The 27,031-nt window shown below is 40.3% G+C and overlaps 1 protein-coding gene across 14 annotated transcripts in view; it reads right to left on the bottom strand.

The window, feature by feature from the left end:
• Nucleotides 1-1,390: 1,390 nt before the first annotated feature.
• ADGRA3 (adhesion G protein-coupled receptor A3) overlaps nt 1,391-27,031 on the bottom strand; it is a 132,016-nt gene continuing 106,375 nt past the window's right edge. For all 14 annotated transcript variants that reach the window (XM_081547272.1, XM_081547593.1, XM_081547326.1 and 11 more), the window contains 5 exons: nt 20,637-20,761; nt 19,479-19,602; nt 7,204-7,349; nt 3,100-3,195; nt 1,391-2,964 (listed from right to left, as the gene is read on the bottom strand). In XM_081547272.1, coding sequence (XP_081403398.1) covers nt 1,722-2,964; nt 3,100-3,195; nt 7,204-7,349; nt 19,479-19,602; nt 20,637-20,761 — 1,734 coding nt within the window. In that variant the 3' untranslated portion in view covers nt 1,391-1,721. The remainder of the gene's footprint in view (nt 2,965-3,099; nt 3,196-7,203; nt 7,350-19,478; nt 19,603-20,636; nt 20,762-27,031) is intronic.

The following is a 27,031-nucleotide window of genomic DNA, read 5'->3' as shown; positions in this document are numbered from 1 at the left end:
AGGCACCTGAACAGTTCTTTGCTCAAGAAGATAAAAAATTGGGGGAAGATGGAACTGTGAAATTGCCTGAAAAATGGCAGAAAGTAGTAGAACAAAACAGTGAATATGTTGTTCAATAAAGTTCTTGATGAAAATTAAAAATGTTGTCTTCTATTTTTACATGAACACCAAAGGAACTTCTTGGCCCACCCAATACTTTTGAATCTAATCTGATTCAAACGTTGAGATTGCTGCCAAAAACAGATCTAAGCTATGCCTATTTCTCAGGCATTGTCTTGCGCATTGGAGGAGGTACATGCGCAAAGGAGTCAGAGGAGACCCGTCTAACGTTGCGGGCAGGACTGCGGTGAGACTGGAGACAGACAGACAAGGACTGGGTGCATCAGCAGCCAGTGATAACTTCTGGATCAGACCTGTTTCTGCCCTCGGGATGGAATTTAAAAATCAGCACTTTAGCAGGAACCTGAGGAACTTCACCTGTTTAAGGACAAAGTAATTGCCAACACAAGATAGCCAACACTGAAGAATCCAAAATAAGTGAATGTGAACCTTATATGATAACTCTTCTTCATTCAGGGAAAAAGAGTTCATATATGGGAGGAAGGGGATTAAGAGGCACAAACTTCCATTACAAAACAAATAAGTCATGGGGATGCAATGTACACTATAGGGAACAGAGTCAATAATATTTTAAGTGCTTTTATAATGACAAATGGTAGCTCGACTTCCTGTGGTGATCATTGTCTTTGTAATGTATAAAAATATAAAATCCCTATGTGGTATACATGAAACTAATATAATATTAGTCGAATTATACTTCAATTAACAAGAAATAACAGGTATCTCGTTGGTGGTCCAGTGGCTAATACTTTTTGCTCCTAGTGCAGGGGGCTTGGGTTTGATCCTTGGTCAAGGAACTAGATCCCCACATGACGCAACTGAAGAGTCTGTATGCCACAACTGAGACCCAGCACAGCCAAATAAATATTTTTTTAAAAAAGAAAACAAAAACTTGTGTTTGGAAAAAAAGAATAAGTAAACCAATATATAAACCACTGAAAAGCCACAAAAATATAAAAAAATAGTATTAATAAGATCAAAATGATAGGGTGAAAATAATGTAATTTAGGAAAAGTTTTTAGGTACTTGCATCTTCAAAAAAAATTGTGAGATTAAAAAAAAAAACTTACAGTATTGAAAACAGCATTTACAAAATACGTCACTCCAAAAGCCATTTGATTTACATGCCATCATCAGTGAAGCTAATCATGTAAAAAAATCTGATAACTGATTTAGGTATAATTCTGGCTAAACTATCCCAATGCACAAACTTCATTAATTAGAACTAAATGCTTCTGGGACTGTAAAATGTAAAAATGTAAGACTGACACAATGACAAACACCTATTTATTATATTAAATACAAGCCTGAAACGTTAAGTAGATATTACAGATTTCAAGAAAATTACATTTCAGATTCCCAAAGTGTCTTGCTGGTGCTTTGACAACTGAAACATTGTTTTAGAGGCTTTTTCCAAAATTCATGAAAAAAGCAACACTTGGGGGATATAAAATACACAAAATCCAAAACTTAAAAGTTTATTCAAAATTCTTTTGAATCCCTAAGGCGGCTGTAAACAGTCTGCTTTTACACGTTCGTAGCTTAAAGGAATGTGACTGTCACAGTTTATGTGGATTTCTCACCCAGGAAGCCCACCAACTCTACACAGTAGTTTCGTGTTTCCATAACCCGGTCCTCACATTGCCAGTGCTATCCATACCCAGCAAGGGTCCCTCCTGCCCACTGCTTTTGATTGGTCCGTTCTGAATGGCCAAGTTCAGGCCATAAGACTTCTGCTGACTTTCAAGTTCAACTACAGTTGGCTTCCTTACCGCATCTTTTTTACTACTAGTTGAAACAGGCTTTTCAAAATTCCTGCTGCTTTTGGGAAGCGTGCTACAGGCATCACTGCTATCTTGTTGGGGGGGGTTGTACTGTCTCTCTCTGTAGGCTAAGTACGCCCTCCGACTCCGAGAGTGTCCTTCATTACTGCCCAGCCGACTTTTCGGCAGACCATTCTGCACACTGCCTTCCACGCTCGTGGGGACGTCGTAGGCATATTCTCTGAGGACTGTGAGCCTGCTGGCCCGGTGCCCTTTACTTCTGTTTTTATGATGGCGGCTTGGGTGCACATTTGTTCGAAATGGAACTTCTAAAGGCGCCACGTGCATTTTAATATCGTTGTCCATTGAATGTTCTGTCAGACTATTGTCGAGCTGAGGCGTGGCATTCAAAGGTAGGGAATTGGCATGGCACTGGGCCGCGGCAGCCTGCAAGTTGGTTAATTTGCAGCCCTGTGAGGAGTTTTTGAAGCTTGAAACACTCTTGTTTGTGCATGAAGATTCTGCGCTGCTGTTGGTGCACTTGGGAGCCTCCCCGCTCGGCCCACTGGAGCTAGGGGGCTGCACGTTGACCTGGACTGAGTAGGCGCTCCGTCCTGGGCAGCAAGTCATGATCCATGCGAGCCGGACGTCCTCCCTGTTGACACAATGGTGAACCACGATGAACGCGCTGAGGCTCAAACACGTGGCTCCAAAAAAGAAGCTAAAAACCAAGTCCAAAGGGTAATACAAAGAAACAGCCAAGGCCCCAAACATCCACAGGGCGACATATAAGAGCAAGGTAAGGCTGGCCCCCAGAAGCTGAGCATGGAAAGTGTGTTCGTTTTCCAGGGCTGATGTGGGAATCAAGGACAGAGACATGGAGTCCTGATGACTGACTTCTCCATTTTCATTGGCTGCCAGCCGCTGCTGCTCCTCGGTGGGCTCCTTCAGCTCATATTTGCGCTCAGGGTGTCTTTTCAACTGAATAAATATGCTGAGAAAGTACATACAGTTTACAAAAGTGATGAAGCTGGCAGGCCCGTAGAAGGCTCCCAAGGAGGGTTCCCACGCCATCCAGCAACTAGGAAAGAAAATAGAGAACCAGCTCAGATGCTCCATATGTCAAGAAACTGTTTTAAAAGTTGCAGTAAGCTTTAGTGCCTGGGTTCAAAGAGAAGCAACCAACTCAGGTACACAGAGAACACTGAATACTCACTAGGGCGCATTTGGCCGACTGCCGTAATTCTTGATGTTTGCTGCTGCAGTGATGCCACAAACAATGATGGGTATACCCCCACCGATCAGGTAGAACCTAGAAGGGGCAACGATGGAAACAACAGCTCATCAATCTAATTTGTTTAGGTGTACACACTGTAGGATCTCATTTGTGCAGAAGTTATTCCCTAAAGATTAATCACTACTTCAAAAATTCAGGAGAGGTTAACATTTGCAGGCTCCTTTGTTAACAGTAACATTTTTTTAAAGTTTTTATTTATTCTAGATTTCTTTAGTTTGAGTTGAAGGAAAGCTGATCAGCTTCTGCCACCCTGTGGGCAGGCGAAGTAACACCCAGTTCCTGCAGGTGAGACTTTAGTTTATACTTGTTTTAGATTCAGCCAGTGGAGCAGAAAGTTAGTCCACTGCAAAATGGACTTGAAGATCCCACTGTGCCACTGTTCACACTAAAAATGTAACAACGTCGTTTATTCATTAATGCCTGGCTAGACCTGCATATTAATGCATAGCAGGACCTGCTAGATCTAATGTCCTGCTGCTGAGTATGCTTATCCTCAGTCAGCTGAAATGGGGGTAAGGAAAGTACCTGGATCCCAGCTGCCCACAGCGCTTGCGCCTTTCCTCACCAACTACCCACAGACCAGCTGGGAGGAACTGAGGGAGACAGAGTGCTGGCTGGTCCTCTGAAGAACAATTTTTGGGGCAGAGGGGAGCTGCTTCTCTGAGTTCTCTGAAAAGATCCTAGGGAACTTCCTGGCCTGGCGAGCTACCCGTGGGTACAGCCAGTATTAACTCTGCATTTGCCAGGTCCAGAGACACAGTCCACATGCTGAATTGGCTGGATAAAGGCAATGTTCACAACGCATTTTCCCATATATTTTTTCCTTAGTCATGCTTACGGGTACTAAAAATCTTCTTATGATATTACTGCTGAAAAAGACAGCTAATTACTCCCATAAAACTATAAACATGTCTTTTATTCCACAGATTAGAGGAAGGCCAACATTTGTGACTCTGCCCTTCTTCCTGTTGAACTAATTCATAGCTGCTTCTGATCTGACAAAGAAGCATCAGTTCACCCAAATTTGTCTTGAGTTCCACAGTACTCTCTGCCACTCCTTCCCCACCTCCACTCCAGGACTGCCTGCTACCCACTAATCCTTATTTTAAAGCTTTAAATCTACTTCTCCACTGCTTCTTCCTTTCAGCCTATATGTATGTTCACGTTTTCTCCATCTTCTAAAACTTTCTTTCAACTACCAACTTCTTTCATGCTCCCTTTGGTGACAAACACCTGGAAACAACAGCACCAACATGTGCCTCACATTTATTGTGAGGTGATGCTGCTTCCGACCTAGCATGCTACTGAAACTGCCCTCTCTGGGGCGAGCAGACTCAAGACAAGTCCCTGCCCATCCTCCATGTAGTCTGGATGCTGAGTTTCCATAAGTTCCAGAACCTGGGGGAAGGAAGGCAGCCTACAGGGCGAACCTGACCGTCTAAAGCAAAGGGCGTACCTGCCGGCCACAGGTGACTCCTAGGCTTTGGAGCTCAGGCTGCCTTTTACTAAACTCTTTGTGTTTTTAATCACCTAACAGAAAGGAAACCCAACAGAAACGAACAGCTGCATGAGGATGGGATTCTTGTCTCTTAGCCAAACACCATCCCCTTCAGTCCCTTTAATACCACTGACGGGGTGTCAAATCGCATCCTAGAATCTGGCTGTGGCCGAGCACTCCTGCTGTCCCTTGCCGCTCACTGAACCACTCTCCCCTCAATCTTCACTATTCTCTTTCAGTTCTTCCCTTTATCTGCTATGGCCCATCTACTCAACATTGATGTGGCCCAGGAATCATTCTTAACTGACTTCTCCCTGGAAGAGCTCATTCTTTATCACTGCTTCAATGTGAACACATCTCCTGTCCTGTCCAGAGGACACATAGTGTGTCCTCTCTGCTGAGCACCAGACTCCCAAAATGTAAACATTCCATGAGAAAGTATGGGTGAGCCCACTTCCCCTGTGCTTCCCCTTCCTGGGTGCCCCCACCCACTTTTCCTCTGTGACTTTCTCAGTTGATGGATGCACCATCGGCAGAAGGACCCTAGCGAACTGGAGCAGACAACCTGCAGCCACCTTCAAATTCCCGTACGGAGCTCCCAAATGCAGCTAGTCATCACTCCTGGAGAAACTGCCTCAAGTTTCCGCACACGTGTCCTCTCTAACCTCCATGCCACTGTGCTGGCTGCAGTCCTCACCTGTTGCTAAGTCACTCAGTCGTGTCCGACTCTTGGTGACCCCGTGGACTGCAGCACGCCAGGCTTCCCTGTCCTTCACCGTTTCCCAGAGCTTGCTCAAACTCATGTTCATCCAGCCGGTGATGCCATCCAACCATCTCGTCCTCTGTCATCTCCTTCTCCACTTGCCTTCAATCTTTCCGAGCATCAGGGTCTTATTTTCTAATGAGTCCGTTCTCCACATCAGGTGGCCAAAGTATTGCAAGCTTCAGCTTCAGCATCAGTCTTTACAATGAATATTCAGAAGTGATTTCCTTTAGGATGGGCTGGTTGGATCTCCTTGCAGTCGAAGCGATTCTCAAAAGTCTTCTCCAATACTGCAGTTCAAAAGCATCAGTTCTTCAGCGCTCAGCCTTCTTTATGGTCTAACTCTCACATCTGTACATGACTACCGGAAAAACCATAGCATTGACTACACAGATCTTTGTCAGCAAAATCTCTGCTTTTTAATATCTTGTCTAGATTTGTCATAGCTATTCCTCCAAGGAACAAGCATCTTTAATTTCATGGCTGCAGTCACCAGCTGCAGTGATTTTGGAGCCCAAGAAAATAAAGTCTGTCACTGTTTCCATTGTTTCACCATCTATTTGCCATGAAGTGATGGGACTGGATGCCATGATCTTCATTTTTTGAATGTTGAGTTTTAAGCCAGCTTTTTCACTCTCCTCTTTCACCGTCATCAAGAGGCTCTTTAGTTCTTCTTCACTTTCTGCCATAAAGGTGGTGTCATCTGTATACCTGAGGTTATTAATATTTCTGCTGGCAATCTTGATTCCAGCTTGTGCTTCATCCAGCCCGGCATTTCACATGATGTATTCTGCATATAAGTTAAATAAGCAGGGCGACAATACACAGCCTTGAAGTACTCGTTTCCCAATCTTGAAATGAGTAGAAGACCCTATGTAGTACTCATGAGGATCTCCTAATGACCTCAGAGGAATTATCTGTAGATGCCTCCTACTTTCGGGCATTCTAATGTATAGCCCACAATTTAATCTAAAGCCTAAAACTCAGCTTTTACTCTGAATCATGCTACTCTACACCATAAACCCTAGGTTCCAGCCACAGTCAAATCGTACTTCTCAAATTTGTTCAGCTTGCCATATGATCCTGTATCTCAAGTGCCACCTCTGCTCTTTATGTGGTAGTCAAGCAACTCTTAATAGGCCCCCACTCTCCCTGGCCCCTCAGAATTACAGTTCCTTTTTGGTGCTTTCAGAGCATGTACTTCCATTCCAGCTCTTACACAGTTGCAGTAGTTCTTCTCACACCTGTCTCCTCACAGACTGTAAAGACCTCAAGGACAGGTCTTCTACCCATTGACTTCTACTCATCCAGAATAATAATTCACTGACAACTGATTTAAATTATGATACTAGGAATGGCACGACATTAAAACTGTTTTTTCTTTCTTGGAGAATAACGACACTGATATATACTTGAGAAGACTGAAATCTACTAAATGACCTCAAGGAAATAAAAACAACTAATATTTTCAGAGTCTATTCCACGGCCAGTACCGCCATGCTGTACTGAGGTGCTTTACACATTAAGTCACTTATGCCTCACAACAACTCTATGAAAGAGAATCATTCTCGCTTTCTAGATGAGACAGAAAGACAAGAGAGGATACAGAACTTCACAAAGAACTCCTGGCTGCAAGGCTGCTTACAAGTCCACTCTTTCACTTTCCAAAGTTCACTCAGCAATTTTTTGTTAGGACCATACTTCATTAAATTTAATATGTGTGGACATTTAACAGAAGATAGTACATGAAGACATTAGATACCTGAGCATTGGTCTTGGTGGAGGTGGCAGCTCATCAGGGTCCTGGCATCTTTTAGCTTTTTTAGTGACTTGTTTGTAGATGTTCCGAGCTGTCACTCCCACCCATAGTACTGTAGCAAGAGTGGAATAATGAAGAATTATTCCAACCTAGAAAGAAGATTGAAAAATACATGAACTAAAATGAAAAAAAAAAAAAATTCCCCTTTACAATCAAAATATAATAATTGCCAGTAAGCTTCCTCAAAAAGACTGGTTAAGTTATTTCAAATATCTGACTCAAAAACTGTATGAAGGTATATTCTAACGATCCATTCCTTTGCCTGCTAATGAACAAAGAAAGCACTCTAACAGACGTATAATAGAGGACTGAATCCATAGTTGAATATAGGAGGCCCACGGACTACAACTTATACCTAAGGTGACACTAAACATACCATGGAATTCATTCCTGGACAACAGTAAACCAAAGCCATGTTTCCCATAGATGCTGTTATAAATTAGAGTTGAGTTCCTAAAGTCTATTTTAAGGGGGAATGCAGACATCAAGGGTAAGTGAGAGTGAAAGTGAAAGTCACTCAGTCATGTCCGACTCTTTGCAACCCCATGGACTATACAGTCCACGGAATTCTCTAGGCCAGAATATTGGAGTGGGTAGCCTTTCCCTTCTCCAGGTGATAGTCCCAACCCATGGATCAAACCCAGGTCTCCCGCACTGCAGGTGGATTCTTTACCAGCAAAGCACAAGGGAAGCCCAAGAAAACTGGAGTGGGTAGCCTATTCCTTCTTCAGGGGATCGTCCTGACCCAGGATTCAAACTGGGGTCTCCTGCACTGCAGGCGGATTCTTTACCAACTGAGCTATCAGGGGGACGTCAAGGGTAACTGGAAGGCAAAAGTCACAGCACACAGAGAATAAACTTTGGAGTCAGAGACTGGAATAGTTCTAATTCAGAGCTTTTATGTATCAAAATAGATGGCAAGCGAGCAGTATAACAGATCGGTGATTATCTGAAATAAGTGAGCTCTGGAATTAACAATTTTGCCTGGTTTTAAAACCAGAATCTACCCCTTGTGACACCTTAGCAAACTTGCATAATATCTCAAGCACTGTTCTCATTTGTAAACTGAGGATAATATTAAAGTACCATAAGGCTTTAAATAGGACACCCAATATAAAGCATTTAGCACTTTGGTACATAATGCGTGATTAAAAATACAGCAATATTTTTATTATTATTATGAGTATGGTTTTAAGAAAATAACGTCAACATTCTTGAAATTAATGTTCCTCATTTGAATAGTAGAAAGACTATTCATAAGCATCCTTAGGGGTTTTTGTAGGGACTCAAAGGCCACAATATCTGGGACATAATAAGTACTCAAAAGACGATGGAGAACTGCAATATAGGTAAATGATGACACTGAGTTGCCTCCCAGAGGGATGGTGGGGGGGCACGTTTACCTTCTGAACTGTGTTTGAAGCAACAGCAGTTAAAGATAGAATTCTAGATAATGATAAACATGGGTAAGAGAGGTTTAAAATCTATTTTAAGAAAAATAAATACATGGAGCAGCAAGGACATAATTCAATTTTCTTATCTAATTCTATTTTTTGATCCTTTCTTCTTACACAGTGATTACAAGTAAAATTCTATTAATGAAAATTTCCAAGAAAAAAAAAAACTTTACTTAACTCAAAAAGGATGACTCTGCAATCTCAAGAAAATCAAACTGACTGACATCATCAATCCTAGGTAAGTAACAGAAGCATCTAGACTGCTGTCTAAGGTTCATGTTAATGAGATATGAACCTCATTAAACTTGGTGACATGGAAGTACACAGATTATTTTGCAGGGCAAAAACTAGGGTGGTCACTTGTCCAGGGAAGTCCCTGTTCTCTCAATGACTGAAAGGGCTAGGAGGGTGATTCAGCCTGGCTAAACCAGAGGGTCAGAATATCTTCATCTTTTAAAAATTTTTTAATTTAATTTTTATTTATTTGTATTTTGGTAGTGATATGCAACACAGAGGATCTTAGTTCCCCGATCAGTGATCGAACCTATGTCCCCTGCATGGAAACATGGATTCTTAACCACTGGACCACCAGGGAAGTCCCCACAGTATCTTCTTCTTAAGCAGAAAACTTGCTCCATGGTTCCTATTAGTTTTACTCACTGCACTATAAAAGCAAAGCTTACAGATGTAAGTGGAACAAAAAGCATAAAATAACCCTCTGAGCTATCTGTAGTCACATCAAATGTTGTAAATAAAAACAGTATAATTGGATTTGGTGCATAAAAACCAAAACATTCAAAACCAATCAATGATATTGACTCAAAATGGTATCCTCTATTGTTTCTACAGTTTTCTCCGATGTAGAGGTCAAAAGAATGAGACAAAGCTGTAAATAAGCTTCAAAACAGAATTTAAAAATATTTTCAACACAGGAGGTGCAAGATAGAGAATTTTCTTGTTTAGATCTAAGAGGTAAAACTCAACCTTTAGATTTTGAAGTGTTTCCTATGGCATTTCAAAATTTGCAGAGACGTGTTCATACTTAAAAGATACGAAAGCCTTCCAGCTAAACAATTATTACCAATAGTAGAATTTTAGGGGTCTGATGGCACCTGGTAATAGTCACATAAGCAAATCACCAAATGTTCCATAAGACAGAATAAAGGAGACACTGAGATCTAGTCTAGCAGCAATGGTGTTCCTATCTTTTGGAAGGAGTTGCTTCCTATTTTGGGATTCCCAGGTGGCTCAGCAGTAAAGAATTCACCTGCCAATGCAGGAGATGCAAGAGACGCATGTTTGATCCCTAGGTTGGGAAGATCTCCTGGAGAAGGGAATGGCAACCCACTCCAGCCTTCTTGTCTGAAAAATCCCATGGACAGAGGAGCCTGGTGGGCTACAGTCCATGGGGTCACAAAGAGTTGGACACAACTGAGCACACATACGTGCTTCCTATTTTATTCTCCATCAGACACTTGGGCTATACTTGAAATATAACCTCACTGTCACAATTTCTGCCAAATAAATCAGATACATGTAGTAAATTTGTAAATAGTTTGGAAAAATCTAATTTATAGGGCATGTAAATGATTCATTAAATGCAACAGATTAGAACTTAAGTCACCTTACCTCGAGAAATCAATTTTCAAAGCTGCAAAATGGATACAAAAAATTATCTTGAAGAGTTGGACTTTATATGTTACCTAACCATAAAGATTCTCATACCAGAGACCAGACATTTTAACAGTCGGTTTTTAACCACCACCAAAACCTACAATAGTGCAGCATACACAGCAAGTGTGCAAACAAATCATCTTTAATACTCGCAGTCTGATATAAATATATATAAAAATTAAGAGCATTCACTACTGAATGCCTGCTATGTACACCAAAGTGTAGACAATTTTGTACGTGCTTCTATTTTATCCTCTTAGCGTCACCATTTGCTTAGTGCTACAGACAAGGAGATGGAGGCTGAAAGAAGTTAAATCATCCTCCAGAGGTCACATGGTCAGTGGTGGGGCAGCAACTCAAACCCAAAGCCTGCAAGTCTTCAATTACATAATCCTGGTCCTCAATAATAAGAAGGTAGTGTTAAGGGTGGGTATTGGCAAGGAATACTCAAAGAGACTGTCATTTGAATCAGGGCTCTGTCACCCAAAGGCCCTAGACTTGGGGCAAGTTATTTAAATTCTCTAAGACTCAATTTCTATACTAACAAAATATGAGTAAGAACTACCTCCTAGGGTTAACGTGAAAGTTAAGATAACACACTTGCAGTAGCTGGCAAGTAGAAAGCTCGTAACATCCACGGATTGAATCTTTCCCTGTTCATCCTATGTGCCCCTGCAGCAGTCCTCTGGATAACAGAGACCAGAAGACAGTTGAGAAGGGCAGCTGGCACGACAGTTAACAGATGAAATTGTGGAGTGGTAGAGCAACACGGTATCCTAAATATTTGCAGCCAAATCCTTTCACTGCACAGCTAGGAAACCAAGGACCAGAAAACTAACAATCACAGTTATCTGGCAGCACATCCTGACCCAGAACCCAGATCTCTTCCAAACCCTGTTGAGTCAACAGCCTCTTCTACTCTATCACTCAACTTCTCAGTTCCCCTTTGGCTCCTTTTGCAAAAGAAAGTTCAAGGCTACAGAATGTACCCATGGCACCACCCAGAAAGGATGACATAAGAACCAGAGTGGGAAGTCCCTGGCTGGTGGGGCCTTTAATAACCTCAGCCAATTACTTCGGGGAAGAAACTGCATTAGAACCTGTTCACACCATTCATAAAATACATGAGCTCTAAAAGGGAGATATGCCAAAGACAACACTGATCATGTGTACATACAAAAAGCATGTAGAAGATGTACGCTTCAGGGTTCAGTTTAGAGATGGAAGACGAGCCCACCCCATTATTTTGCAGAAGAAGCATGAAGCCCCTGCTAGGTTAAGGGGCTTTCCAGGTATCTAAGGAGGTAAAGAATCTGCCTGAAATGCAGGAGACCCAGGTTTGATCTCTGGGTTGGGAAGATCCCCTGGAGAAGGAAATGGCAACCCATTCCAGCATTTCTTGCCTGGGAAATCCCATGGACAGAGGAGACTGGCAGGTACAGTCCGTGGGGTCACAAACAGCCAGATACAACTGAATGAACAAACCACCACCACTAGGTTTGTTCATGACGAACATGAGTCTGAGCAAGCTCTGGGAGTCGGTGATAGACAGGGAAGCCTGGCATGCTGCAGTTCATGGGTCACAAAGAGTCGGACAAGACTGAGCAACTGAACTGAACTGAGGTTAAGAGACGAGTCACACAGGCCATTCTGGCAGACATAGCTGGCTACTAACTGAATAAGTATTAGAAAAATAAAGTGAAGCAAGTCATATCTGAGTCAGAAATAATAAGAATGATGCTATGCCTTTAACAGAGGAAGAACACTGTAAAAAAACAGAAGAAAACAACATATGAAAACATCTAGAAGCTTGCCTGCTCCCCACTTTTTCAGGTAATTCTTTACCTAACAGACATTCATTCTTGAAGCCCTGAAAACTCAGTGCACTTTGCTATCCTCTTCATTCTAGAAATGGTATAAAATACCATTCAGGATGATGAAAGGCAGTCATTTCTACTATGGCCTCTTGCTGTTCATTTTCTTAGTGAAATAAATTTATGTGTCTACTTCCAGAAATCAATGAGTATTTTTAGACAGAATTGAGACTATTACCACCATTGTGTGTTGAGTACTCTAATAGTCTATGTTCAAAACAACTCCAGGGTTGAATGAGTGCTACTATTTGCAAACAGAAGCCTTTTTTGTTCATTTACCCAGTATCTGCTGAGCACCTACTATGCATCAGGTCTTATACTGATTCTTAGATGAACACTGGTGAATTGAATTGGTATAATCCCCATCCCTGTAGAGCTTCGAGTCCAGAGGCAACAAATAGGTAAATGCCAGTCAATTATCAAGTTTTGCAGGCACCATGGAATGTTAATCAGCAGCAGAGGATAATGAGGGGAAGAGGTGGAGGGACTGCATCTCTAAAACAGAAAACAAGACCTACAAAGTAAGTGGGAGTCACCCAGGTGAAGAAGGGAGAAAACACTGAGAAAAGAGAAGCACTATCTTTTGTACGTGTTAAGTTGATTTGGGATCCACTACCTAACTTTTTGTAGGTTTCAAACAAGTTTGATTTCAGATGTATAGTAATGGCCCTAACACAGGGGAATATTCTGCACAGCTAAGAGATAATTATACCAATAACAGTTGTAGTAATAGCTTACATTTACTGAGCACTTAATGTATACCTGGTACTCTGGAGTCATTTAATTCTCTCAACAATTCTTATATATACATACACATACATATTTGAAACTGTCTTACATGAAGAAAGTATTGGATTCATCATCAGCCTTAGGTTAATGGCACATTCTAACGACTGAGCCAAGCACACAAGCATGGCCTACCTTTATTTAGTTACTTAAATAGTTGTTATTAATAATATGTGTCAACGAATCTATCAATAAGACAAAAGGTAAGATCTTGACAAAAGTCTGTATCAGCACATAAGAACCCCTTCACCCAAGGTAATCATCACTGTTTATCCTATGTTTATCATCCCTTTGCTTGCTTTCTTATACGGTTTTACTGCACCTACATATTTTCATTAAAAGTATGCTGTTTCATTTTAGTTATGTTTATCTTTATAAAGAAAGATATCAGGGTGAATGTAATTTATGGGACTTAATTTTTTCACTTATATTCCTGAGACTGACTCACACTTCTATGCCTTGTTGTAATTCATTAATTTTGACTCTTTCATAATATCACCATTTATTCATTCACTCTCTCAGTGATGGGCACTTGGGCTGCTTCCAGGTTTCTGCTACTGTGTAGAGTGCTGCTATGAATATTCACAGGCACTCACTCTAAGCCCTGGAGTGGGACTGTGTGAATGTTTACCTGTAGAAGGTAAAGCCTCCCAGAGTCATCAGCTTACATTCCTACCCAGTATGTATAAAATATGTGGATCCACGTGTTCTTCAATACTTGGCACTGCTGGGCTTAATTTTTGCTGACAGAAAAGGCATAACATGGTAGCGATCTGAATTTGCATCTCCATGACCACCAACGCCGTGTACCCTGGCCCTGTGTCTATTCTGTTATGAAATGCCTGTCACTCTCATCACTTCTCCAACTGGGCTGCTTGTGGCATTCTCGCTGATTAGTTTTTAATATATATATATTTTTTAATTCTAATGCTCTGTCAGTAGTTATATATTGAGAATTTGTGCTGTGATATGCTTAGCTTAGTCACTCAGCCGTGTCTGACTCTTTGTGACCCCATGGACTATACAGTCCATGGAATTCTCCAGGCCAGAATACTAGAGTGGGTAGCATTTCCCTTCTCCAGGGGATCTTCCCAACCCAGGGATTAAATCCAGGTCTCCCGCATTGTAGGCAGAGTCTTTACCATCTGAGCCACCAGGGAAGCCCATATGTACTGAGAATAGTGTCTTCTAATGTGGAACTTGTCTTTTCACTTTCCTTAGGAATCTTCATTTTTTTAAGAAAAAGATATTATTTTTAATTTAGTCAAAAGTACATCCTTCCTTTTCTAGTCATATTTAAGAAATCCCTCCTTATCCCAAGGATTATGATATTTTCTAATATAAATTTTAACACTTTCGTTTAGACTTCTAAAATTTAATCTACCCAAAGCTGACTTTTTTAACATGGCATGAAGTACAGATCCACTTTAATCTTTTTTCCAAATGGATTTTCCCCAGCTCCCTTAACTGGACAGTGGTCTGTCTTTATCTAGCTGATGAGACGCGTAACATCTGTCTCATACCAAAGCTCTGCCTGGGTCTGCTTCCAAGGCTGCTATTCTACTGTGTTGGTCAATTTATCTATCCCTAGTCTAATGCACAATTTGAATTCCAACAGCCTCAACAGTTTGGGTGATTAGAAGACTTCCTACTCTACTATTTTTCAGAAGTGTCCTAACTATCATTGGTCCTTCTTTACTTTTATATAAATTTAAAGATCATTTTATTGACCACTGACAGAATGTGGTCCACTGGAGAAGGGAATGGCAAACCACTTCAGTATTCTTGCCTTGAGAACCCCATGAACAGTATGAAAAGGCAAAAAGACAGGACACTGAAAGAGGAACTCCCCAGGTTGGTAGATGCCCAATATGCTACTAGAAATCAGTGGAGAAATAACTCCAGAAAGAATAATGGGATGGAGCCAAAGCAAAAACAATACCCAGCTGTGGATGTGACTGATGCTAGAAGCAAGGTCTGATGCTGTAAAGAGCAATATTGCATAGGAACCTGGAATGTTAGGTCCATGAATCAAGGTAAACTGGAAGTGGTCAAACAGGAGATGGCAAGAGTGAACATCGACATTCTAGGAATCAGCAAACTAAGATGGACTGGAATGGGTGACTTTAACTCAGATGACCATTATATCTATTACTGTGGGCAGGAATCCCTTAGAACAAATGGAGTAGCCACCATGGTCAACAAAAGAGTCCAAAATGCAGTACTTGGATGCAATCTCAAAAACAACACAATGATCTTTGTTCGTTTCCAAGGCAAACCATTCAATATCACGGTAATCCAAGTCTATGCCCCGACCAGTAACACCAAAGAAGCTGAAGTTGAACGGTTATATGAAGACCTACAAGACCTTCTAGAAATAACACCCAAAAAAGATGTCCTTTCCATTATAGGGGACTGGAATGAAAAAGTAGGAATTCAGGAGACACCTGGAGTAACAGACAAATTTGGCCTTGGAGTACAGAATGAAGCAGGGCAAAGGCTAATAGAGTTCTGCCAAGAGAACGCACTGGTCATAGCAAACACCCTCTTCCAACAACACAAGAGAAGACTCTAAACACGGACGTCACCAGATGGACAACACCGAAATCAGACTGATTATATTCTTTGCAGCCAAGATGGAGAAGCTCTATACCATCAGCAAAAACAAGACCGGGAACAGACAGTGGCTCAGATCATGAACTCCTTATTGCCAAATTAAGACTTAAATTGAAGAAAGTAGGGAAATCCACTAGACCATTCAGGTATGACCTAAATTAAATCCCTTATGATTATACAGTAGAAGTGACAAATAGATTTAAGAGACTACTGATAGAGTGTCTGATGAACTATGGACGGAGGTTCGTGACATTGTACAGGGGACAGGGATTAAGACCATCTCCATGGAAAAGAAATGCAAAAAAGCAAAATGGCTGTCTGAGGAGGCCTTACAAACAGCTGAGAAAACAAGAGAAGTGAAGAGCAAAGGAGAAAAGGAAAGATATTCCCATCTGAATGCCGAGTTCCGAAGAATAGCAAGGAGAGATAAGAAAGCCTTCCTTAGCAATCAATGCAAAGAAATAGAGGAAAACAACAGAATGGGAAAGACTAGAGATCTCTTGAAGAAAATTAGAGACACCAAGGGAACATTTCATGCAAAGATGGGCTCGAAAAAGGACAGAAATGGAAGGGACCTAACAGAAGCAGAAGGTATTAAGAAGAAGTGGCAAGAATACACAGAAGAACTGTACAAAAAAGATCTTCATGACCCAGATAATCAAGATGATGTGATCACTCACCTAGAGCCAGACATCCTGGAATGTGAAGTCAAGTGGGCCTTAGGAAGCATCACTACGAACAAAGCTAGTGGAGGTGATGGAATTCCAGTTGAGCTATTTCAAATCCTGAAAGATGATGCTGTGAAAGTGCTGCACTCAATATGCCACCAAATTTGGAAAACTCAGCAGTGGCCACAGGACTGGAAAAGGTCAGTTTTCATTCCAATCTCAAAGAAAGGCAATGCCAAAGAATGCTCAAACTACCGCAAATTGCACTCATCTCACACGCTAGTAAAATAATGCTCAAAATTCTCTAACCCTGGCTTCAGCAATACATGAACCGTGAACTTCCAGATGTTCAAGCTGGTTTTAGAAAAGGCAGAGGAACCAGAGATCAAATTGCCAATATCCGCTGGATCATCGAAAAGCAAGAGAGTTCCAGAAAAACATCTATTTCTGTTTTATTGACTATGCCAAAGCCTTTGACTGTGTGGATCACAATAAACTGTGGAAAATTCTGAAAGAGATGGGAGTACCAGACCATCTGACCTGTCTCTTGAGAAACCTGTATGCAGGTCAGGAAGCAACAGTTAGAACTGGACATGGAACAACAGACTGGTTCCAAATAGGAAAAAGAGTGCATCAAGGCTGTATATTGTCACTCTGCTTATTTAACTTCTATGCAGAGTACATCATGAGAAACGCTGGGCTGGAGGAAGCAAAAGCTGGAATCAAGATTGCCAGGAGAAATATCAATAACCTCGGATATGCAGATGATATCACCCTTATGAGAAAAAGCAAAGAAGAACTAAAGAGTCTCTTGATGACAGTGAAAGAGGAGAGTGAAAAAGTTGGCTTAAAGCTCAATATTCAGAAAACTAAGATCATGGCATCTGGTCCCATCACTTCATGGCAAATAGATGGGAAACAGTGGAAACAGTGTCAGACTTTATTTTTTTGGGCTCCAAAATCACTGCAGATGGTGATTGCAGCCATGAAATTAAAGACGCTTACTCCTTGGAAGGAAAGTTATGACCAACCTAGACAGCATGTTTAAAAGCAGAGCATTACTTTGCCAACAAAGGTCCGTCTAGTCAAGGCTATGGTTTTTCCAGTGGTCATGTATGGATGTGAGAGTTGGACGGTGAAGAAAGCTGAGTGCCGAAGAATTGATGCTTTTGAACTGTGGTCTTGGAGAAGACTCTTGAGAGTCCCTTAGACTGCAAGGAGATCCAACCAGTACATCCTAAAGGAGATCAGTCCTGGGTGTTCATTGGAAGGACTGATGTTGAAGCTGAAACTCCAACACTTTGACCACCTCATGCGAAGAGTTTACTCACTGGAAAAGACCCTGATGCTGGGAAGGATTGGGGGCAGGAGGAGAAGGGGACGACAGAGGATGAGATGGCTGGATGGCATCACTGACTCGATGGACATGGGTTTGGGTGGACTCCGAGAGTTGGTGATGGACTGGAGGCTTGGCGTGCTGCAATTCATGGGGTTGCAAAGAGTCGGACACGACTGAGCAACTGAACTGAACTGAACTTATTGAGTTTCATGAAAAATTCTCTTATCTACAGATTAATTTAGGAGGAACTGCTACCTCTCTTACTTTAACTTTTCCTATCCTTGGACCTAGTGTATTTTTCCATTTATTTAGGTCTTCTTTAATATACATGAAAATTTTACCTGCAAATCTTGAATATTTTTTATTTCTAAGTACTCGATATTTTTTGATACTAGATAAATGTTACCTTCTCATTAATTACATTTTCTCTTGGTTACATTTCTGCATACTAGCAGCACACTTCTGTATATTAAACTACATTAAAAAAAATACATACATAGGAAACTAAGTTTTCCTATTTTTCTAATAATTTATCTGTAAATTACTTTAGCTTTTCTAATGTGAATAGTTGTATCATTTGGCAACAACTCAATTATTATTCCTAACTTACAGGTGAGAAAATTGAGACACAGAAATGTTAAATATTGATATCCGGATCAAAGATAATTGCAGTCCTATGATCACTGCAGTGTTACAACATTCAAGAGCTGGAAACAATCTAAATGTCTATTGATAGATGAATAGATAAAGAAAATGTGGTGTATACATACAGTGACATATGTATTCCATCTTAAAAAGCAAGAAATCCTGTCACATACTTCAACATGAATGAACCTTGAGGATATTATGTTAAATTAAATAAGTTAATCATGGAAGGAAAAGTACTGCATGATTCCACTTATATAAGGTGTTTATGAAGTCAAGCTCACAGGGACAGAAAGCAGAATGGTGAGGGGAAGGGATACAGGAGACAGCTGTCTCGTGGGTCTAGTTTCAGCCACGCAAGATGAAAAAGTTCTAAAGATCTGCTGTACGTCCTTAGAGTTAATCACCATACAACACACTTAGAAATTGGTTAAGAGTGTAGATCTCATTATCTTCAATTAAAAAAAGTTAAACAAATTGCCCACAAAAACACTGGAAAAAAACAGAACTGACATCCGAATCCAGGTAGTCTGAACTCTGAATTTCTATGTGACACTGTTAGCTATGACGCACATAGAAAATAATATGCAAATAAATACAATTTTATGTATTTCCTACTTGTATATTAAGAAGTTTTACTTTTTTATACGTATACTATAAGAATACTGCTTATTAATGCTACATATGTAATCATTTACTTGAAATTAAGAGTTGAAGATTTTTAAATTCTTCGTATTTAGCACACCTACGAAGTTTCTTGTTTTTTTATCTTACAGTTAAAATTTTTATAATTCCTGTTTCCATAAATAGATAAAATAATTTTTAAAAACCTGTCAGAAAATGTTACTTCTTTCAGCTATATCAGAATTTTATAAATTTTTTAAATTCAATGTTTGTCATTATACCAGACATAACAAGTAGCACAAAATTCCCAAAGATAAAAAGACAAGCTCTATAAGTCATATATCCAGTTGTGAAATGATAATTCAGAACTTGAAGTATACTGCTGAATTATTTAAGTAACATTCAAGTTAACTTTAATTAGCTAAATAAAAAAAGCTTTAAAGAAACAATTTTCCTTTTACAGTTAATGAAACATATGAAATTACTTTTTAACACCAGTATATTTTTTTTATTTTAGCTTTTCACTTTGACTTACTGCTTGGCAGATGCTGGCATTTCTAGTTTGACTTATTCCTCCCACAAAGACCACACAGGTCAGAAAAATATGAAAGCACAAATTCACAAGCATGTGCCAGCCTTTGAGACTGATTCTAATCAAACTGTTAAAAGAAAAGGGAAAAAATTAATACACAGGTTGATATACTTGAAGCTGGACATCTCCAAGTTAATATATCTAATTCATACAAGGCCAAATGTAAATGTGTAAACATTTTATTAAAACATACTATCACACACACACAGGTTTTGAGAAATCCCTCAACACAATACAGTTTCTTAACATTTAACTTTATACACTAAAAAAGACAAGTCAAATGGAACTACTACATCCACTAAAGACTACACAAATTCTCCATAATAAGAAATATGTCCGCTTTTGTGCAGTTATGATGTCTTATGACAGATGGATTACTTGTTTGCTTCCCAGAAATTTCTGCAAGCTGCCAATCTCTAGTTTTCCTGACCTACTAGGATAACACGGTCTAAACAACCAATGCATTTCCTCGTGGCCTTTCATAATGAAATGCTCAAGTCTTTCTTTTTTATATCAAAATCTTCTTGTTTCTTAACTAAATGTCAAGAAATGTCATATATGTCCAGCTTACAGAGGAAAATACATTCTAGCAAAACCTCTTGAAAGTGTGTTTCTGCTTAGCAAATCCTTTCAGTTCATTATATTTTACCATAAAACAAAAATTTCTGTACCTTTGCCTCTAATTAACAAAAACCATATCCCACACTTAAATGCCACAAACTTTCTTAAATGCCATCTGTAAAAGAGACTATCACAACAGGCAAAAATTTATGAAATAGAAATAACAGCACAGTCTGGTTCTGGAAGACACCTCTGCAGGTAACCAGGCTCCACTTTACCTCACCCCCATGCCCCACTCCACAACACATACTTCCCATGTTCTTTGCCAGGTACAAACCCAGCAAGATGACTGAATGCTGTAGAAGATGAGTATTTATGTCTTGAATTGCATGAAGAAGGCCTCTAGGTATTGTGAAGTAACTGCCCTTACTTTGGAAGGACAGCATGGTATTAAATTAGGTATAAAATTAGGATAAAATTTTACTCTAATTAAATATGAAATAACGTCCACCGGCCTCTGCAGTCAGTTTTCTTCCTTACCTGTGATGGTATATGTAACTGACGATGACCGCTAAGAGGCACAGGAGAAGAAGGACAGCAGTAGTGTAGACCACAGGGTGCAGGAGATGGGCTGCCTGGGCATAGAGTTCAGATCCCGTCAGATCCTGAAGGGGAAAATGAAAGCATTATTCTAGGAATGCTCCTCTGGACATAGAGTTGTTGGGATTTTCTCAGGGACTAAAACATACCAACAAAGAGAACTCTGGCCCTTGGATCTCTTCATTCTACCCAAGGACTATGTTTCATGTTCTTTTCCTCACACATTACTATGCCCTCCTAACTGGCACTGTGTTAACTACTCATGTAGTATGTATATACACAGACATGCACACATACACACACACTCTTCTTACCATGGGCCACCTGCTTTATAAATGTGAACACTGACTCTCCTTTGAGGGTAGTGGAGAGGGAAAGCAGTGATTTAGAAGGTCAATCACAGACTTCAGCTTTTTTAATGCCCTTGGCTTCCCTGTTGGTTAGATGGTAAAGAATGTAGGAGACCCAGGTTCAATTCCTCGGTCAGGAAGACCCCCTAGAGAAGGGAATGGCAACCCACTCCAGTATTCTTGCCTGGAGAATCCCATGGACAGAGAAGCCTGGTGGGCTACAGTCCACGGGGTTGCAAAGAGTCAGAAGTGACTGGGCGACTAACACTTCACTTTCATACAATGTGTCACTCTGCAAATTCACCAGCTAATAAGGTACAGGACAGCAGTATCTCCAAGTCAATAAAACCTAACCTACCGCAGTCAAGTTCAACAAACATGAATGGACCGGACACTGTGCAAAGGACAGGGATGTAATGCTAACCCATGATTCTTACTCTTGAAGAGCTGAGAAGTCACAGGGTCCTCAGACACATAATGAGATCACAACAATGTTTGATCAACATAAGGGCAGCCCTGTGACTGAGAGCGAAGAGATCAAATATCAGTAATAATAATAATAGCAGATCACTCACAGAGCATTTATCATAAACCAGGCACTATGCCAGCACCCTACACAGAATAACCCTATAAACTAGGTATACTGTTAGTCCCATTTTATAGCTTGAAAAACTGAGGCACAAAGAGGTTAAGGGCTGGGAAGATCAGATCTGAACAAGTTTGTGGCCGCCAAGGCTCTGCTCCCTAAAACAAAGTAGACAGTGACTTCCTAAAATGAAAACATCATTCACCTGAAGGCTTCATGCCTGACAAAGGACTGGGGAAGGCTTGGAAGATGTCTCTCCCTGGGCCCCGGACACCAAGCCAGACAACCAGGGTATCAGGAGACAAAGTTGCAGATTCACCAGGTCCTGTCACCAAATTCTCTTTCTAAACTGATTCTGAAAGCTACAAAATGACAGCTGGACGTGGGAAGGAGTTCACAGTGGGATGCACCTCTAGTCAGGAAGTTATTAAGATAATTCTTGAAACCAGAAAAACCAAGATGATGAAGACAGGAAGGAATGGGTGACAGACAGACGAGGACACTGAAGATGGCTCAACAGGAGAAGGAGGGGAGGAAGCAGCACATTTTCCTGGGACGAATCAGTGGCCAACAGTGTATAATTTCACATCCAGAAAGATCTATCAGAACACCTTCACAAGTCCCTCACCATTAACACATGACTAACAGAGGCCACAAAGCCTGACAAAAGTCAGAGTTAATGAAAAACTGGAGGTACAACAGAGGAAATTCCACTCCAGCCCACAGTCAGGAGTCACAAGCCTGTACTTCATCTACGTATTTGATAAATGCCAACTGGGTGCCCACCATGGCCAGGCACTATGCCAAGTACCAGGTATTCAGGAAAACACAGGACCCCTTGGGGGCTGACAGTCTATAAACTAAGACCTAAAAGGGAAAATATAAGACAGAAACCTACAGCCACCATTCTGAACAACCTGTCCTTGTAAGATGCCCATGGGACTAGTCTATGGTACACAGTTTCAACATATCAATACTCTCATTCTGCTGAAAATCCAGAATATTAGAAGAGAAATTGAAAGAAGACTGGGGTAATGACAGTCAGTTAGACACCACCTGGATGGACAGATTCTCCCTCGTTTCTATGAAAAGCTTCTAGTTCCATGGAGACTAAATAATTGAGGACAAACTTTCAGTGTCTAGGATGTGGTCTCTTCACTCTTTCTGTGCACTGCCTGCTTTCCAGTCCTCCAGGAAATGTTCAAGAATACTTCGCCACCACTAGCTGTATGATCTGGGGCAGTTACCCCACAGTAAAACAGAGACACCACAGTCATCTCATCTGACAGGGTCTGGGGAAGGGGCAGAACCTGTGTATGCCTGCCTTCCACAGGCCTTTGAAGAGACTAACAAAAGACAGGTGGCTGGATATTATCCAACAAAACATCAGACAAAGTGCCAGTTCAGTTCTTACGTCTTATACAGTATTTATGGTTAAAAGAATTCAGTTTTTTCAAAAGCCAATGAATGTGACATAGCATGAGCAGGAAGCTGGATGTTGACACAGAGGACCCAGACTGTTAAAACTCCAAAGTAGGTCTGGAGGAAGGAGCAAGTACTACTGACTGTCCTGAGGGGGCATTTTTGTTGTCATAACAAACAGAGCTTTCCAAACGAAAGAGAACCCCTGGCAAGGTGTGAAGAGCCAGAGAGTAAAGAGCTCAGGCTTTGCAGGCCAAAGGCAAAATTGAGGCTATTATGCAGGTACTTATTAACCACTTAAAATATAACCATTAAAACTTGGAAACCACTTCTAGCTTTCCAGCATTTAGGACATCAAACAAACAAATGAGAGCTGACTGGAACAGGCCTATGGATCAAATATTTGCCAGGGTTTGCAGACTCCCTGCCCAGTGTAAAGGAGACAAATCAAGTTAAAAACTTGATATTGTATCTTGATGACAAAATATAAGAGAATTTAAGGCCGTATAAGACAACTGAGAAGATCAGGATCAGAAAGAAGTTAAGAGAAGTTAAAGACTAAAACAGAAGAGGTAAAGTAGAAACCTTAAGTCAAAATGATTTTCAATTATATCCATCAACAAATAGAGGCTTTGTGATACTGTAACAAAAACATAGGTGAAAGGAGTCCACAAGTACAGATTTCCAGATATAGAATAAATTAAGCCCTGGTAATGCAACGTGCAGCAAGGGACTACAGTTAATAACAATATAGAAGTTTGAAAGCTGCTCAAAGAGTAAACCTAGCTTTCACCATAAGAGAAAAAAATTCTAACTGTATACCGATGGATGTTAACTGGACTTATTGTGGTGATCATTTTGTAATATACACAAATACTGAATCATTACATTGTATACCTGAAACTAATAAAATGTTGTATGTCAATTATACTTCTACTGAAAAAAAATCTACCTGTTCAGGGAGATACATATCAAAAGACTTCAATCTCTTTAATTTCACAGAAACCCATGATTCTTGCTTTTATTCTCTTTTTATAAATCAAATCACTTCCATTAGAAAAAAATTATCAAATACATTGTCCATAAATGGCCACTAGGAGACACCCATGCAAGAAAAGTAAAAAGTGTCATTCACATTTGCAATATAGTGATACATAACATAGGAAAAGTCTGCCTCTGGCGCTTATTCAACCACTGTCTATCACTAAATGGTGATCTTAGTCACTCTCATATATGGTACACAGTTTAAGAAAGGGCTTCCCAGGTAAAGGACCCACTTGCCAAAGCAGGAGACATAAGAGACATGTGTTCAATCCCTGGGTCAAAAAGATCCCCCGGAGGAGGGCATGGAAACCCACTCCAGTATTCTTGCCTGGAGACTCCCATTGACAGAGGAGCCTGGTGGGCTACAGTCCAGGGGGTTGCAGAGTTGGACACAAATGAAGTGTTATTACTACTACTACTAAGTTTAAGAAAACAGGCCAGAAAATGGAAAGTAAGGTTCACCAAAATAAGCTGCACCAATTCAGAGAATGTTAAAACATGTAAAAGTGTGTTAAAAACTGCAAAGGTACTTATTATTAAGGAACCAAATAAACAGAAGAAGAGCTTTTGAAATTTTTTACTTACCTGATAGAGATTCATACATTTACAATAGTTTTAGCCCAAGAATTACTAACTATAAAATCACCAGAAGTTTTAAATAATTCACTGGCATCATATCAATAATAATTATAAATTAATTATGGTTTAAACTCATCAGGACCTGAACAATGGAAGGAAGACCAAAGAAAAACATCTCAGTTTCCCTCTGTTTGTCAGAGTATAAGTATTTTAAAAACAGTTTGACAATAAAATAAAACTTTAGAATAGATTTAAAATAAAAAATGTCTTTAAAAAAACTGAGACCATGTCTATGTTTCTTTTAATTTTTCCCCTAAGAAACAAATAATTTCAAGATTTTAATCCTCCTTATCACACACCATACACAAAAGTCAGTTCTGGTTGAATCACAGACCTAAATGTGAAAGGTAAAACACATTTAAAGCTTCTTAAGGCCTGGCGTGCTGCAATTCATGGGGTCGCAAAGAGTCGGACACGACTGAGCGACTGAACTGAACTGAACTAAAAAAATGTAGAAAAATTAGAAACTCTGCTTATAAGAAGACAACATTAAGAAAAAAAGGTAAAAGGCATGCCCATAGACTAAATGTTTGTGTCCCCCAGCTAAAATTCACATGTTGAAACCTAACCTCCAATGTGATATTACCTGGAGGTGGTGCCTCTAAGAGGTGATTAGGTCTCTTTTATAAAGAGACACCTGAGAGTTCCCCTGCCCCCTCCACCACGAGAGGATACAGAGAAAGGACAGCATTTATGAAGCAGGAAGCAGGCCTTCACTAGACAAAGAATCTGCTAGCTTCTTGATCATGGACCTAAGCCTCCAAAACTATGAGAAAAAAAAATTTCTTCTGTTTGTAAATGAGTCTGTGATATTCTCTTGTAGCAGCCTGAACTGATTAAAACAAGTCATGAACTGAGAGAAGATTTTTGCAACACATAAATCTAACAGAGAACTCCTATTCAGAGTTCATGAAGAATTAACTATAAGCCAGTAAGAAAGCAACAGACAATCAAATTAAAAATAGGTAAGATTTGAGCAATAACTTCACAAAAGGGCTACCCAAACTGTAATATGAAAATGAAGAGGTACTCAATATTATCATTTACCAAAGAAAAACAAATTTTTTTAAAAATTTTTACCTTACTTAAAAAAATTTTAAAAAATGAAAAAACTGAAAAGATTAAAAGCACAATGATCTATCACAGCACAGCCACCAGAAGACCAAAACTAAAGATTGAGACTACCAAGCACTGGCAAGGATATAGGGCAATTAACACTCATTACTGGTGAGACTGTAAACCAATAAAACCAGTTTGATCAATTGCATGGCATTACTTCTCACAGCATACAGATGCCTACAACCTAGCAATTCCATTCCTGTATGCACATGTCCCTCAAAAAACACGTTCATAAATATTTTGTTGTTGTTCAGTTACTCAGTTGTGTCTGACTCTTTGCAACCCCATGGACTGCAGCATGCCAAGCTTCCCTGTCCTTCACTATCTCCCAGAGTTTGCTCAAACTCAAGTCCATTGAGTCAATGATGCCATCCAACCATCTCATCCTGTCACCTCCTTCTCCTCCTGCCCTCAATTTTTCCCAGCATCAGGGTCTTTTCCAATGAGTTGGCTCTTCACATCAGGTGGCCAAAGTACTGGAGCTTCAGCTTCAGTCCTTCCAATGAATATTCAATATTGATTTCCTTTAGGATTCACTGGTTTGATCTTCTTGCTATCCAAGGGACTCTCAAGAGACCTCTCCAGCACCACAGTTCAAAAGCATTATCAATTTTTCAGGACTCAGACTTCTTTATGGTCCAACTCTCACATCCATACATGACTACTGGAAAAGCCATAGCTTTGACTGTTAGCAAAGAGATGTCTCTGCTTTTTAATTCACTGTCTAGGCTTGTCATACCTTTCTGTCCAAAAAGCAAGCGTCTTTTAATTTCATGGCTGCAGTCACCTTCCAAAAATATTTACAGCAGCTTTTTCTTGATATCCAGAACCTTGCAACAACTCAAAAATCCATCAATGCACAAATTCTGATATCTTCATACTATGGCCTGTGTGTATGCTAAGTCGCTTCAGTCATGTCGGACTCTGTGACTCCACGGAGTATAGCCCACCAGGCTCCTCTATCCATTGGATTCTCCAGGCAATAATACTGGAGTGGGTTGCTATGCCTTCCTCCAGATCTTCCTGACCCAGTGATTGAACCCATGTCTCTTATGTCTCCTCCACTGGCAGGTCAGGTTCTTTTACCACTAGCGCCACCTGCGAAGCCCACAAAATGGCCTATTATGAAGGAAAAAGAAAAAGCAATAACCTGCTACCACATGTAAAAACAAAGA

Source organism: Giraffa tippelskirchi, chromosome 1 (assembly GCF_054371585.1).
Source record: "Giraffa tippelskirchi isolate mGirTip1 chromosome 1, T2T-mGirTip1v1.2.pri, whole genome shotgun sequence".
NCBI lineage: Eukaryota > Metazoa > Chordata > Mammalia > Artiodactyla > Giraffidae > Giraffa > Giraffa tippelskirchi.
This window is presented reverse-complemented; position numbering and strand designations above follow the sequence as displayed.